At 37.2% G+C, this 15,451-nt stretch overlaps 6 protein-coding genes across 11 annotated transcripts in view; 3 read left to right on the top strand and 3 right to left on the bottom strand.

Moving 5' to 3' along the window:
- LOC127442873 (gastrula zinc finger protein XlCGF57.1-like) overlaps positions 1-14,275 on the top strand; it is a 291,640-nt gene extending 277,365 nt beyond the window's left edge. For 4 of the 5 annotated variants that reach the window (XR_007897540.1, XR_007897539.1, XR_007897542.1 and 1 more), the window contains 2 exons: positions 8,092-12,137; positions 12,798-14,275. Coding sequence is in view for 1 of the 5 variants with exons in the window: in XM_051701158.1 (XP_051557118.1) it covers positions 8,092-9,716 (1,625 nt within the window). In the remaining 4 variants the exon portion in view is untranslated. Of the gene's footprint in view, positions 1-8,091 lie in introns of all 5 variants that reach the window. The other variant, XM_051701158.1, reaches the window with a different exon arrangement.
- Positions 1-15,451, bottom strand: part of LOC127442865 (gastrula zinc finger protein XlCGF57.1-like) — a 228,733-nt gene that overhangs the window by 120,730 nt on the left and 92,552 nt on the right. The gene's annotated exons all lie outside the window — the stretch shown is intronic.
- The window catches only part of LOC127442916 (oocyte zinc finger protein XlCOF20-like), a 169,366-nt gene that overhangs the window by 67,414 nt on the left and 86,501 nt on the right, over positions 1-15,451 (bottom strand). The window lies entirely within an intron of this gene.
- Positions 1-15,451, top strand: part of LOC127442936 (gastrula zinc finger protein XlCGF8.2DB-like) — a 426,143-nt gene that overhangs the window by 375,404 nt on the left and 35,288 nt on the right. The gene's annotated exons all lie outside the window — the stretch shown is intronic.
- LOC127442957 (gastrula zinc finger protein XlCGF8.2DB-like) overlaps positions 1-15,451 on the bottom strand; it is a 261,498-nt gene that overhangs the window by 217,707 nt on the left and 28,340 nt on the right. The gene's annotated exons all lie outside the window — the stretch shown is intronic.
- LOC127442902 (uncharacterized) overlaps positions 1-15,451 on the top strand; it is a 163,455-nt gene that overhangs the window by 120,868 nt on the left and 27,136 nt on the right. The gene's annotated exons all lie outside the window — the stretch shown is intronic.

The raw sequence follows: 15,451 nt of genomic DNA, 5'->3' as shown, positions 1-15,451 counted from the left end.
ATTCCCTCAGTGAAATCTGCTGGTGAAATATTTACTTTGGCCATTGATATTAATAATGCTTTTAAAGAATTCTGTCTTGATCTTTATAGTTCCACATCTTCATCTGCTTATGAAGATATTAGAAACTTTGTGGAACCATTAGAACTCCCTAAATTGACAACTGAGCAAAAAAAATCTCTTGATTCTGAGATAACCTTGGAGGAGCTTGACGAGGTAATTAAGGCCTTGCCTACAGGCAAGGCTCCTGGGCCAGACGGCTTTGCCGCTGAATTTTTTAGATCTTATGCTACAGAATTGGCTCCACTTTTGTTAGATGTTTAAACAGAATCATTAAAGAATGGAAAGCTTCCCCCAACCATGACGCAAGCCTGGATCAGTCTGATTCTTAAAAGGAAAAGATCCAAGTGAGTGTAAGAGATCCAATTTCCATGATCCAGCTAGATGTAAAAATTTTGGCAAAAATTTGGGCTAACCGATTAAGTAAAGTTATGACATCTCTTATACATATAGATCAGGTGGGGTTTATTCGGGCCGCAGCTCTTCTGATCACATCAGGCGTCTAATCAATATCATGTGGTCAGTGGCGAATGATCAGACTCCGATCGCTGCCATCTCACTTGACGCCGAAAAGGCGTTTGATATGGTAAAATTGGAATATCTTATACAGGTTCGGGAATACTTTTATTGGATTAAGTTACTTTATAGACACCCGGTAGCGGCGGTACAAACAAATGGATTAATTTCAGATTATTTTACTCTGGATAGGGGCACCCGGCAGGGTTGCCCTCTTTCCCCATTATTGTTCTGTCTTGCCCTGGAACCATTAGCAGCCGCGATAAGAAAAGAGGATGTTTTTCCAGGGGTGATGGCGGGAGGAGTGGCGCATAAGCCTCCACAGAATTATCAATTCCTTTTCTAAATTTTCGGGGTACAGAGTTAAGTGGTCTAAATCTGAAGCTTTAGCTCTGACTGCTTAATGGCCCAAACAGGGCATTAAGTATTTGGGCATTTTATTCCCAGCAAATTTATGTGATTTAGTCAGTCAATTTTGAGCCTTTAATAAAAAGGTTTTCGAGTGATATGGGCGGGTGGGCTTCATTACATTTATCGATGACTGGGAAGGTTAATGTTATTCAAATGAACTGCATTCCAAAATTTAACTACCTGCTGTAGTCTCTCCCTGTAGATGTTCCCCTCTCTTATTTCAAACAATTTGATAGCATAGTGAAGTCCTTCATTTGGAATGGTAAGCGTCCCAGGTTACATTTCAATAAGTTACATAGGCCGATTGACAAAGGTGGGCTAGGCCTACCCAAGATTTTGTTTTATTATTATGTGTTCAGTCTCAGATATTTGGCCCATTGGGCACTCCCACCTGAGATAGCCCATCCCTGGTTCTATATGGAACAGGAAGTTCTTGCCCCTATTTCGCCATTGCAAAGCCTTTCGATCAAACTAATCAGAGATGTTAAGTCACACCCCGTTATCTCGCATCTGCACCTGGTTTGGACGAAAATGTCCAGAGTGTTTAATTCGGACATTTATTTAAGTGTTGCTTCAAGCATATGGCTGAACCCAAAATTACACATTAATAAGTCCCCTTTCTGTTGGTCAGAGTGGATTGGGAGGGGGGTTACTACACTTGGTGACCTATATGAGAGTGGAGTACTGAGATCTTTTGATAATTTGGTTCAACATTTTAAGATTCCTAGATCCCAGTTCTTTAGGTATTTACAGCTGCGCCACTTGCTCTGTACTATTTTTGGGAGTAGTGTACACCCCACTAAAGCAGCAGATACTCTGAAAATGGTGATTGCTGCTTTTGAGAAAGGTCATGAAGCATCAGTGTAGTACTCCCTGTTGATTCAGAGTCTGGGGGATGGAGCTTTGTCTTCTCTCAAGAGATTATGGGAGAAGGATTTAAATATGGTATTGGAGGAGGGAGTGTGGGCCAGGATCCTAAAAAGCATCAAGTCTGCATCTAGAGATGCAAGGGTCCGTCTGATGCAATTTAAGATTTTGCATCGGTTCTACTGGACCCCCTCTAGATTGTATAGGTTGGGTCTTAAAGACACACCCACCTACTGGCGGTGCCAATCAGAAGACGGGGACACAATACATTTTTTTGACAGAGGTTTCACTTCCCCAGATAAACATAGCTGAGTGTGATCATTAAAGTGCAGATGCTATGATTATAATCCTATAAATATAAATGATATTTTATATATATATATATATATATATATATATATATATATATATATATATATATATATATACAGGTGCATCTCAATAAATTAGAATGTCGTGGAAAAGTTCATTTATTTCAGTAATTCAACTCAAATTGTGAAACTCGTGTATTAAATAAATTCAATGCACACAGACTGAAGTAGTTTAAGTCTTTGTTTCTTTTAATTGTGATGATTTTGGCTCACATTTAACAAAAACCCACCAATTCACTATCTCAAAAAATTAGAATACATCATACGACCAAAAAAAAAAACATTTTTAGTGAATTGTTGGCCTTCTGGAAAGTATGTTCATTTACTGTATATGTACTCAATACTTGGTAGGGGCTCCTTTTGCTTTAATTACTGCTTCAATTCGGCGTGGCATGGAGGTGATCAGTTTGTGGCACTGCTGAGGTGGTATGGAAGCCCAGGTTTCTTTGACAGTGGCCTTCAGCTCATCTGCATTTTTTGGTCTCTTGTTTCTCATTTTCCTCTTGACAATACCCCATAGATTCTCTATGGGGTTCAGGTCTGGTGAGTTTGCTGGCCAGTCAAGCACACCAACACCATGGTCATTTAACCAACTTTTGGTGCTTTTGGCAGTGTGGGCAGGTGCCAAATCCTGCTGGAAAATGAAATCAGCATCTTTAAAAAGCTGGTCAGCAGAAGGAAGCATGAAGTGCTCCAAAATTTCTTGGTAAACGGGTGCAGTGACTTTGGTTTTCAAAAAACACAATGGACCAACACCAGCAGATGACATTGCACCCCAAATCATCACAGACTGTGGAAACTTAACACTGGACTTCAAGCAACTTGGGCTATGAGCTTCTCCACCCTTCCTCCAGACTCTAGGACCTTGGTTTCCAAATGAAATACAAAACTTGCTCTCATCTGAAAAGAGGACTTTGGACCACTGGGCAACAGTCCAGTTCTTCTTCTCCTTAGCCCAGGTAAGACGCCTCTGACGTTGTCTGTGGTTCAGGAGTGGCTTAACAAGAGGAATACGACAACTGTAGCCAAATTCCTTGACACGTCTGTGTGTGGTGGCTCTTGATGCCTTGACCCCAGCCTCAGTCCATTCCTTGTGAAGTTCACCCAAATTCTTGAATCGATTTTGCTTGACAATCCTCATAAGGCTGCGGTTCTCTTGGTTGGTTGTGCATCTTTTTCTTCCACACTTTTCCCTTCCACTCAACTTTCTGTTAACATGCTTGGATACAGCACTCTGTGAACAGCCAGCTTCTTTGGCAATGAATGTTTGTGGCTTACCCTCCTTGTGAAGGGTGTCAATGATTGTCTTCTGGACAACTGTCAGATCAGCAGTCTTCCCCATGATTGTGTAGCCTAGTGAACCAAACTGAGAGACCATTTTGAAGGCTCAGGAAACCTTTGCAGGTGTTTTGAGTTGATTTGCTGATTGGCATGCCACCATATTCTAATTTTTTGAGATAGTGAATTGGTGGGTTTTTGTTAAATGTGAGCCAAAATCATCACAATTAAAAGAACCAAAGACTTAAACTACTTCAGTCTGTGTGCACTGAATTTATTTAATACACGAGTTTCACAATTTGAGTTGAATTACTGAAATAAATGAACTTTTCCACGACATTCTAATTTATTGAGATGCACCTGTATATATATATATATATATATATATATATATACACACACTCAAAACTATTTTTCTTCACATTTTAGAATAATAGTAGTCATCAAAACTATTGAATAACATAAATGGAACTATGGGAATTATGTTGTGACTAAAAATCTCAAATAAATCAAAACTGTTATATTTTAGCATCTTCAAAGTAGTCACCCTTTGCCTAGAATTTGCAGACCAACTTCTTGAGGTATCACCCTGGGATGCTTTTTAAACAGTATTGAAGGAGTTTCCATCTATGTTGGGCACTTATTGACTGCTTCTCTTTATTATTTGTTCCAAGTCATCAATTTCAAAACTTTTTTTTAATTTAAAATTTAGTTTTATAATGAAATAAATTAATATGGTAGCACAATTATATTTTTGTCTACAAAATTAATTTCAAACATTTAAGCATACGCCTTAAGATCAAAAGATTTTTAAGATCATGAGAAACATTTCAGTCAAGTGTTTCAAAACTTTTGACCGGTAGTGTATATATATTACACAGCTGAATTCAGAAGTTTACATATACTAAGGTTGAAGTCATTAAAACTAATTTTTTTACCACTCCACAGATTTCATATTAGCAAACTATAGTTTTGGAAAGTCGATTAGGACATCTACTTTGTGCATGACACGAGTAATTTTTACAACAATTGTTTACAGACCGATTTTTTTACTTTTAATTGACTATATCACAATTCCAGTGGGTCAGAAGTTTACATACACTAAGTTAACTGTACCTTTAAGCAGCTTGGAAAATTACAGAAAATTATGTCAAGCCTTTAGACAATTAGCCAATTAGCTTCTAATAGGAGGTGTACTGAATTGGAGGTGTACCTGTGGATGTGTTTTTAGGCCTACCTTCAAACTCATTGCCTCTTTGCTTGACATCATGGGAAAATCAAAAAGAAATCAGCCAAGACCTCAGAAAAAGAATTGTAGACCTCCACAAGTCTGGTTTATCCTTGGAAGCAATTTCCAAACACCTGAAGGTACCACATTCATCTGTACAAACAATAGTATGCAATTATAAACACCATGGGTCCACGCAGCCATCATACCGCTTAGGAAGGAGACTCATTCTGTCGCCTAGAGATGAACGTAATTTGGTGCGAAAAGTGCAAATAAATCCCAGAACAACAGCAAAGTACCTTGTGATGATGCTGGAGGAAACGGGTAGACAAGTATCTATATCTACAGTAAAACGAGTACTATTTTGACTTAACCTGAAAGGCTGCTCAGCAAGTAAGAAGCCACTGCTCCAAAACCACCATAAAAAGCCAGACAACAGTTTGCAAGTGCACAAGGGGACAAAGATCTTATTTTTTGGAGAAATGTCCTCTGGTCTAATGAAACAAAAATTGAACTGTTTGGCCATAATGACCATTATTATGTTTGGAGGAAAAAGGGTGAAGCTTGCAAGATGAAGAACACAATCCCAACCATGAAGCATGGGGGTGGCAGCATCATGTTGTGGGGGTGCTTTGCTGCAGGAGAGACAGGTGCACTTCACAAAATAGATGGCATTATGTGGATATATTGAAGCAACACCTCAAGACATCAGCCAGGTAGTTAAAGTTTGGTTGCAAATGGGTCTTCCAAATGGACAATGACCCTAAGCATACCTCCAAAGTTGTGGCAAAATGGTTTAAAGACAACAAAGTCAAGGTATTGGAGTGGCCATCACAAAGCCCTGACCTCAATCCAATAGAAAATTTGTTGGCAGAACTGAAAAAGTGTGTGTGAGCAATGAGGCCTACAAACCTGACTCAGTTACACCTGTTCAGTTCAGAAAGAAATCATTCTCTTTACTATTATTCTGACATTTCACATTCTTAAAATAAAGTAGTGATCCTAACTGACCTAAGACAGGGAATGTGTTCTACGAGTGTCAGGAACTGTGAAAAACTGAGTTTAAATGTATTTGGCTAAGGTGTCGTAAACGAGCTTGACAAGTGGCGATGCCTCCATTTAGCCACCTTGCACTTCTCTCCCTATATCCCAAAATGAATAGGGAACTCACAGTTACCACATCCCGTGTAACCGCCTTTAACTAATAGACAGTTTTGTAATCAGTGACCCTGCTCAATTTAAACATGGATCTTATCTGCCTGCACATGACATTTCATCTTTAATTATTGATGAAATATCGTAACGTTACATGATATGCAAATCTATTATGCTTATTTAACTGTTGACTGTCTGTTTTTGTGTGTGCTTCAAGTCATTATTGCATCAGACATTGTTATTCTTTATTACTATTTATCTGTTATGCATGTAACATCTATATGTACCACATTATGTCTAAATGTAACATTCATAATACCTATTGTGCATATCATGTAATGCACTTTTTGTTAATATATGAAGCCACACATATAAGTCAAACCTTCTTGGTCCTAGTGCTCAAGTCTGATGTATTTTTGAATTAATCGTAAATTCCAAAATAATCGAATCAAATCGTAACCAAATTTCAGGTTTCACAATGCATTGTAATCATTAGGTAAAAAATCTTAATCGAATTGAATCTTTGTCAGAGTGAATCGTCACACCCCAATTTGATAAGTAGGTTTAGGCAACAGTGCTCCTTACTTGCCTCACATGCACAAAAACGCAGATTCTGTGTTCCTCTAAATGGATCGAAACACATGGGAAACACAAATACTGCAATACTGTTTTTGCCACTGGCATTCGATGATTAAATTCCACCATACAAACACTGCAGATGACTCATCAAATGAAAGGTGGGATCTGTAAGATATCAAACAATGCATAAAGTACAAATTTTATTATATTTTCCATAAAATCCATCAATTTTGTAACAAAACATTAAACATTAAAATAATAATGGAACAAAATATTAAAATAATAATACAAATTATGGAATGTATTTGATCACTTAACTCCTGAACACTATTATTAGATAAGTAAAGACTTTACACTCTTTGTGGATGGATCAAATTAAAATAGTATGCTTTTAGTGTGTCTGACGGAGTTGACCGATATTACAGTATGATATAAGTTATAAAGTGAATAAAAAAATAAATTCAGAAAGAAACAAACAAAACGTTTTTATAAAAACCTGTTCCCTTACATGGTTCGTTAGCTGAGACCTTTATCTACAAATATATCCATTTCAAATTAATTTATTATTAAAAAATAAAAAGATGTTTTGTCCCTTATCTCAAGAATCAGTGATATTTCTAGTTAAAGGAATAATTTACTCACACTCATTAAAATCCATATGACATTCTTTCTTATGCAGAGCAAAAAAGGGAAAAAATAATAATATTCCAGGTCTTCATCTCAATACGCGGTTCATAGAGACTCGCTTTAAATCTTAAAACAGGACCCTAAAGTGTCAAAAGATGTCCATGTGGCTGGTGCGTCATATTGCAAGTCTCATCAAGGCTTACAAATTGTTGTCACATTCATGTTTATATCACACAAACAATATACAGTACATACAAATAAGTTCATCTTTTAGATTTGTGAAGCTTTTTTTAAATGGAAAAAATAAGGGAATAATAAAGGAATAGTTCACCCCAAAATGATCATTCTCTTATCTTTTACACACCTTTTTATCATCTCAACTCGAATGACTTGTTCTTCTGTGGAAAACAAATTAATAAAAAATGTCATTAATGTAAGATGTGTTAATATCCATATAATTTAAGGCAATGGGGTCTAAAACTTCCAAGCTCTAAAAATAACAAAGGTTTCATAAAAGTAATTAATATGACTAGAGTGGTTTAATCCATGTCTTCTGAAGAGTTATAATCAGTTTTGGGTGTGAAACAGACCAAAATGTTACTCTTTTTTTTTTTTCTATATATCTTGACATTTGTAGTCAACATCTTGGCACGATCATGATTTTAAACACAATTACACTTCTCGCTTGACACATGCGCAGGACGCTGTACACACAGAACACATGGATTAAACCACTTGAGTCAAATTAATTACCTTTACGGTGCCTTTATGTCCTATTTGGAGCTTAATTGTGTTGAACCCATTGACTTAAATTATATGGATATATTCACATCATATCTCCATTAAAATATCTTCATTAGTGTTCCTCTGAAGAACAAAAATCATACAAGTTTGAGATGCATAAGGGGGAGAAAATGATCATTTTGTGATTTTATCATAAGTTAAATATTCCTTTAATTGCTCTTGAATTTATTTTGTAACAATTTAATATTTTTACTTTAGACCTGATGGAGCTGAAAGAGGAAAGTCAAGATCTGAAGGAAGAGGAGGAGAAACATCAGTATCAGATACCTGTTGATGTCATTACTGGAGAACAATCTTTTAGTGGCTCACAGACTGAAGAAACAAAATCCAAAAAATCTTTCACTTGTTCTCAGTGTGGAAAGAGTTTCACTCGTCAAGGAAGCTTGAATCGTCACATGAGAATTCATGCTGAAAAGCCTCCTTACATATGCAGTCAGTGTGAAATTAGTTTCAAATGCAAAATATCCCTCCTTAGACACATGCAAGTTCATATTAGAGTGAAATCTTTCATATGCCATCAGTGTGGAAAGAATTGCAAAGGTAGAAGAGGTCTTGAAAAACACATGAGAAATCACACTGGAGTGGATAGTTACGTATGCTATCAATGTGGAAAGAATTACACATTGAAACAAAGTTTGAAACGTCACTTGAGAATTCACACTGGAGAGAGGCCTTTCACATGCCGTCAGTGTGGAAAGAGTTTCACACAAAAAGGAAGCCTAAATATCCACATGAGAATTCACAGTGGAGAGAAGCCCTTTACCTGCCATCAATGTGGAAAGAGTTTCATTAATAAAGACAACTTGAGGCAACACATGAGAATTCACACTGGAGAGAGGCCTTTCACATGCCATCAGTGTGGAAAGAGTTTCAAACAAAAATGTAGCGCATATATCCATAAGAGAATTCACTCTGGAGAGAGGCCTTTCACATGCTGTCAGTGTGGAAAGAGTTTCATAAAGAAAGCAAGCCTGAAGAGACACATGAGAATTCACACTGGAGAAAAGCTCTTCACATGCCTTTACTGTGAAAAGAGTTTCACACAGAATGGAAATCTTAATATCCACATGAGAAATCACACTGGAGAGAAGCCCTTCACATGCCCTCACTGTGGAAAGAGTTTCACACAGAATGGAAATCTTAAAATCCACATGAGAATTCACACTGGAGAGAAGCCTTTCATATGTCATTATTGTGGAAAGAGTTTCACACTAAATGGAAGCCTTAAAATCCACATGAGAAATCACACTGGAGAAAAGCCCTTCACATGCCCTCGCTGTGGAAAGAGTTTCACACAGAATGGAGATCTTAATATCCACATGAGGATTCACACTGGAGAGAAGCCTTTCATGTGTCATCATTGTGGAAAGAGTTTCACACTAAATGGAAGCCTTAAAATCCACATGAGAAATCACACTGGAGAAAAGCCCTTCACATGCCCTCAGTGTGGAAAGAGTTTCACACAGAATGGAAATCTTAAAATCCACATGGCAATTCACACTGGAGAAAAGCCCTTCACATGCTGTCACTGTGGAAAGAGTTTCACACAGAATGGAAATCTTAAAATCCACATGAGAATTCACACTGGAGAAAAGCCCTTCACATGCCCTCACTGTGGAGAGAGTTTCAAATTAAAAAGAGACTTTAATTACCACATAGGTATTCACGTTAGAGAGAAAAGTTTTTACATGCCCTCAGAATCAGAACCAGAAGGATCTTTATTGCCAAGTTGTCTCACAGACTCAAGGAATGTGTCTTCAGTGACAGAAGCTTCCAATACACCCAAACCCAAAATAGATTATTCCTCTTGGTTTAGAGAATAAATTCTTTGACAGAAAACATAATTTCTACACTTAATTTTAACATAATGGAGTAACAACATTTTTAAATTACCCAATTAAGTAGCCTCAAATTGTCCCTGATGTCATTCATTTCATCAGTTTTCCATAATATTTATTGTCACACTTCTGATTTACACAATTGTTATGCGAGCTCGTTAAAAATAGCATGTGTTAACATGCTAAATGTTAAGTAGTTAAGAGTAAAGAGTAATTAAGTGAGCAAAAGCTCCACTCTTTACCACAATGGTTACCCAACGTAACAGAATTGGTCCTAATTCCCAAAATTACTGAACATCTTTGCCCTTTCTCATCTTGCTCAAAAACATAAAATAACACTTCATTTCAAAATGTTTACCCTCCCGATCAAGTACCACAATGCATGCTGGGAACTATAAATCCCCCCTACCCAGTTTCAGTTATGTCAAAAAAAAATGTATTTATGAAGTACCAACACAAATGGATTAAGTACAACTCAATTTATAACATTTAAGTAGATTGGATACAATGAAAGTTCAAGGATTGTGTTGTATAAGCTCATTTTAATTATGTAAATTGTAGGGGGCTTGGGTAGCTCAGCAAGTAAAGACACTGACTATCACACCTGGAGTCGCAAGATCAAATCCAGGGCGTGCTGAGTGACTCCAGTCAGGCTTCCTAAGCGACCAATTGGCCCAGTTGCTAGGGTGGGTAGAGTCACGTTGGGTTAACCTCCTCTTGGTCACAATAATGTGGTTCTCGCTCTCGGTGGGGCATGTGGTGAGTTGTGCGTGGACGCTGCGGAGAATAGCTTGAAGCCTCCACACGCACTAGGTCTCCACGGTAATGCGCTCAACAAGCCACGTGATAAGATGCGTGGATTGATGGTCTTAGACGCGGAGGCAACTGAGATTCGTCCTCTGCCACCAAGATTGAGGCAAGTCACTATGCCACCACGAGGACCTAGAGTGCATTGGGGAGAAAAGGGGAGAAAAAAAATAAATTATGTAAATTATAGAGTTTGGGTACTCAAATTCATACTCGGACTTGAGTCAGAGTCAAACTTGTCCTGCCGAGTCCATGGCATTTGTGATGCACTAAAAAGAAAGAATAACGACAATGAGAAATAAATGAACACAGCTCTGTCTGCATGCAACTGTAGCTCCTCCTGATGTCGTAGATGTTGCCAGAGTTTGTTTCTTCGTGTTCTGCAGCACACACCACACTCATCAGTCAACCAATATGCTTGAATGGATCGATTACCGAGATAGCTTGCACGATGAAAAGAAAGACAGATATGTAGCAACATATTAGAAACTTAACAAAGCAATTTCACATGGAACTTTACAACTGGTAAAATCGCATGTGGCTACTCCTTTCCCCTTTAGTGGAAGTGTTGGTGCAGTCAAGCCGGTGCGGTTTCATTGTGGTTAAAATAAAGAACTTTATTAAGCCAAGTCACCCACACAATATCTCTCAATATTTACAGTACTAAAAACAACATATCATGAAATAAAAATACTGAAAAATAGTATTAATATTGGGCTATTAAGTCTTTTTAGGCTTAATGTACTGAATACACACAAGTAGGCGGTTATTTCTGTAGTCTCTTGGTCCACGCAGTGTTGTCAGCTTGAACCAGAAACCCTATCATCTGGGTTATCTATAAAAGCTTAATAAATTAACTCTGTAACTTTTTAAATATTCAAAAAAATCTTTATTACTAAAGCGGACAGCAACTCTAAACTGATTAAATAAAACAGCACCTATTTATTATTGATTTACTGTATTTTCAACTTGCTTAAATGTGCACTCAGTAATTTTTCCTAATTTATAAAGTTGAACTCCTTAAGACATGAATTGTAATTTTGCAATATACACCAATGAGTCAAAACATTATGACCACCTGCCTAATACGCTGTTGGTCCTCTGCGTGCCGCCAAATCAGTGCCGACCTGCCGAGGCATGGACTCTACAAGACTCCCTGAAGGTGTCCTGTGGTATCTGGCACCAAGACATTACCAGCGGATCCTTCAAGTCCTGTAAGTTGCGAGGTGAAGCCACCATGGATCGGACTTGTTGGTTCAGCACATTCCACAGATGCTCAATCGGATTGAGATCTGGGAAATTTGGAGGCCAGGGCAACACTTTGAGCTCTTCATTATGTTCTTCAAAACATTCCTGAACAATGTGTGCAGTGTGGCAGGGCACATTATCCTGCATAGAGACATGCCATCAGGAATACCATTGCCATTAAGGGGTGTACCTGATCTGCAATGATGTTTAGGTAGGTGACACTTGTCAAATTGACGTCCACATGAATGGCCGGACCCAGGGTTTCTCAGCAGAACATTGCCCAGAGCATCACACTCCCTCCACCGGCTTGTCGTCTTCCCACAGTGCATCCTGGTGCCATCACTTCCCCAGGTAAATAGTGCACACGTACATGGTCGTCCACATGATGTAAAAGAAAACAGGACTCATTGAGCCAGGTGACCTTCCACTGCTCCAAGGTCCAGTCCAGTTCTTTTTATTTTTGACAGCAGCTGCTGCGAGGTGCACACAGAGGCATCATTGTTTTGCGTGTACGTGCAGCAGTGAGCAGAACTGCCCAACATTGTGCCGTTTTCTGCTAATTAAATAGAGACTTGCGACTGTCATGTCCCATGCGAAATGACCCTTATCATTATTATTAGGGATATTAATACTAAAATAAATTGAAAGGACAAATTGAAAATGAAGTAGAAATGAAAACTAAATTAAAATTCGAAACAATAATAACCCTGGTTGTAATGACTAACACACCTGTTTTATTTTCTATACATTTTCACTTTCTTTAGTCTATGTTTGAGTGGAGGGGAAAAAGTGACAAATTATTGGAATGTCAACGGGATGCAATAAGAAGCGTGTTGGAGGACAGTTCTGTCTTCATACACTTAAAGCATTTGCTTTTGTTCTGAAACCATTTTGACGTTTATTCAGCAGGATACTAATAAAATATGTAGACATGAAATAACTAGAGGTATGTTTTTGTTAAATTTATATTGACATTTTTTCTTAGTTTTAAATGTTACAATTTTATTTCAGATTCAGTCGGACTTTGACTCAATCCAGATCAACAGCAAAGGACCTTGTGAAGATACTGGAGGAAAACGGTCGACATGTGTCTATATCCACAGTAAAACGAGTCCTATATCAACATTACCTGAAAGGCTGCTCAGCAAGGAAGAAGCCACTGCTCCAAAATTGCCATAAAGCCAGACTACAGTTTGCAAGTGCAACATTGGGACAAAGATCTTAATTTTTTGGAGAAATGTCCTCTGGTTTAATGAAACAAATATTGTGTTTCAATGACCATCATTATGTTTGGAGGAAAAAGGGTGAGGCTTGCAAGCAGAAGAACACCATCCCAACCATGAAGCATGAGGGTGGCAGCATCATGTTGGTAGGGTGCTTTGCTGCAGGAGGGACTGGTGCACTTCACAAAATAGATGGCATCATGAGGAAGGAAAATTACGTAGATATATTGAAGCAACATCTCAAGACATCAGCCAGGAAGTTAAAGCTCGGTCGTAAATGGGTCTTCCAATGACCCTATGCATACCTCCAAAGTTGTAGCAAAATAGCTTAAGGACAACAAAGTCAAGGTTTTGGAGTGGCCATCACAAAGCCCTGACCTCAATCCAATAGAAAATTTGTGGGCAGAACTGAAAAAGCGTGTGCGAGCAAGGAGGACTAAAACCTGACTCAGTTACACCAGTTCTGTCTGGAGGAATGGGACAAAATTCCAGCAACTTATTGTGAGATGCTTGTGGAAGGCTACCCAAAACGTTTGACCCAATTTAAACAATTTAAAGGCAATGCTACCAAATACTAACAACATCTTAATACCATGTGTAAACGGGGTCATTGTCTCAATCTTGTATATGTGTTTTATTATGCCTTGCAAATGTAAACATTTAGTCCTCTGTGATGTATTGAAAGTTGTTGCAAATTTTGCTGATTGAAATGTTAAAGAAGGTAATGATATGCAGCAAGCTAATATATTATTTTATTTTATTTTTTTTAATTGAGACTTGGCTTGTGATAGTTGTTGAAGCATCAGTCTCAATCTGTTGAAAATTATATTAAAAAAAATTTATTACTGTTATTTTCTTACTTGCAAAGGTAAGCTATATACTGTAGCTGTCTTGTCAAGTCATTTTTATTTGTATAGTGCTTTTTACAACACACATAATTCCAACGCAGCTTTACAGAAAATTATGCTTCACAGAAAAAGAAGCTGTAATATACTAATGTCTTCGAGTCATAGTCGTGTGGTTTATAAACAAATCTAATTTAAGTAAAATTTTAACTAAATTAAAAACCCTATCAATCAATTATTTTTGCAACTATACAAATATAATTGATTTTATTATTTTCCTTCATTTTATGCCTCCCCTTTATCCCTTACTTTTTTCTCCCTGCCCAGTAGGTGGTGATATGCACAAAGAATGTGAATTGGCAAAAAGAGAAGAACTTGAATGTGCATAGGAGGGCTGTATAAAAAATATATTTATAGTAAATAAAGGACTTGAATATTGATTAAATATGGTTTCTCACCCACGCCCTCATATTGCTTTATAAATTTAACCACTGGAGTCACATGGATTACGTTTATGCTGCATTTATGTTATTTTCGGAGCTTCAAATGCCTGATCACCATTCACTTACACTGTAAGGACCTACAGAGCTGAAATATTCTTCTAAAAATCTTTGTGTTCAGCAGAAGAAAGAAACACATCTTTGATGGTATGAGGGTGAGTAAATGAGGAGGGCATTCTCATTTTCGGGTGAACTATCAATCTGAAATATGAATCTGAAAATAAGACCAATTTTTTGCAATTTGTCCACAGTATGTGTGAATGGTGAGCTTTTCAATTTGAGTGCAAAAAATTGCAAGCGGCAAACAAAAAATCTTTGGTCTCTAAATAACCAAATATGTAAGAGTGTTTGGGAAAATGACCATGTATTTAAGGGTTAATAAGTTATCAAAGACTGACACCGCTGATGCCAATTAGTTGGTTTATTGTATCGCAATTTGCAAGTCGATATCAGCAGTCAGTGTAAATGCACTTTAAACAAAAACAACAACAAAAATGTGTCAGCAGCTTACATGTTCTGTGCAGACGCTCATGTATGCACATATGCTGAGGGGTGCCGAATCAAAATTAATGAAGGAATACTGTAAATAATCAATCTAATAATTAGACAGTTAAAATGTGAAAAACCCAGTTTATAAATGGACAAATGCATAGACATATTTAAATCTGTTTATTTCATGTTTAAAAAGTAAATTATATTTATTAATAAAATTGTGCCTTTATAGTATAAATTATTAATGCACATAGTTATTTTGTTCAGGTCATTCAATTACTTTGTCATTTTCATAAACTGCATGTAAAAGCATGTAAACTGTCCAATGACAGGCCATCTACATATACTTACATATGTAGGAGAGGGTGTGTGTCTTAAAAGTGAGATAAAGTTCATTGGTTGCTCCCATGAGGATTAATTAAATTAAAATGTCTATTTGTCCATTTATAAATTGGTTTATTTAATCACTTTTTTTTTGGAGGGTGTTGTTTTTTTTTTGTTGTTTTTTTTTCAAATTAATAGATTGATCATTTATTCCTTCATTCTTTTTTAATTGGCACCCCTTGACTTCCATACATGTACTTTTGTGTGTTTCAGAGTTTAAT

This window comes from Myxocyprinus asiaticus, chromosome 6 (genome assembly GCF_019703515.2).
Source record: "Myxocyprinus asiaticus isolate MX2 ecotype Aquarium Trade chromosome 6, UBuf_Myxa_2, whole genome shotgun sequence".
NCBI classification, from domain to species: Eukaryota; Metazoa; Chordata; class Actinopteri; order Cypriniformes; family Catostomidae; genus Myxocyprinus; species Myxocyprinus asiaticus.
Note: the sequence above shows the minus strand (reverse complement) of the source record. Positions and strands in the feature narration are given on the sequence as shown.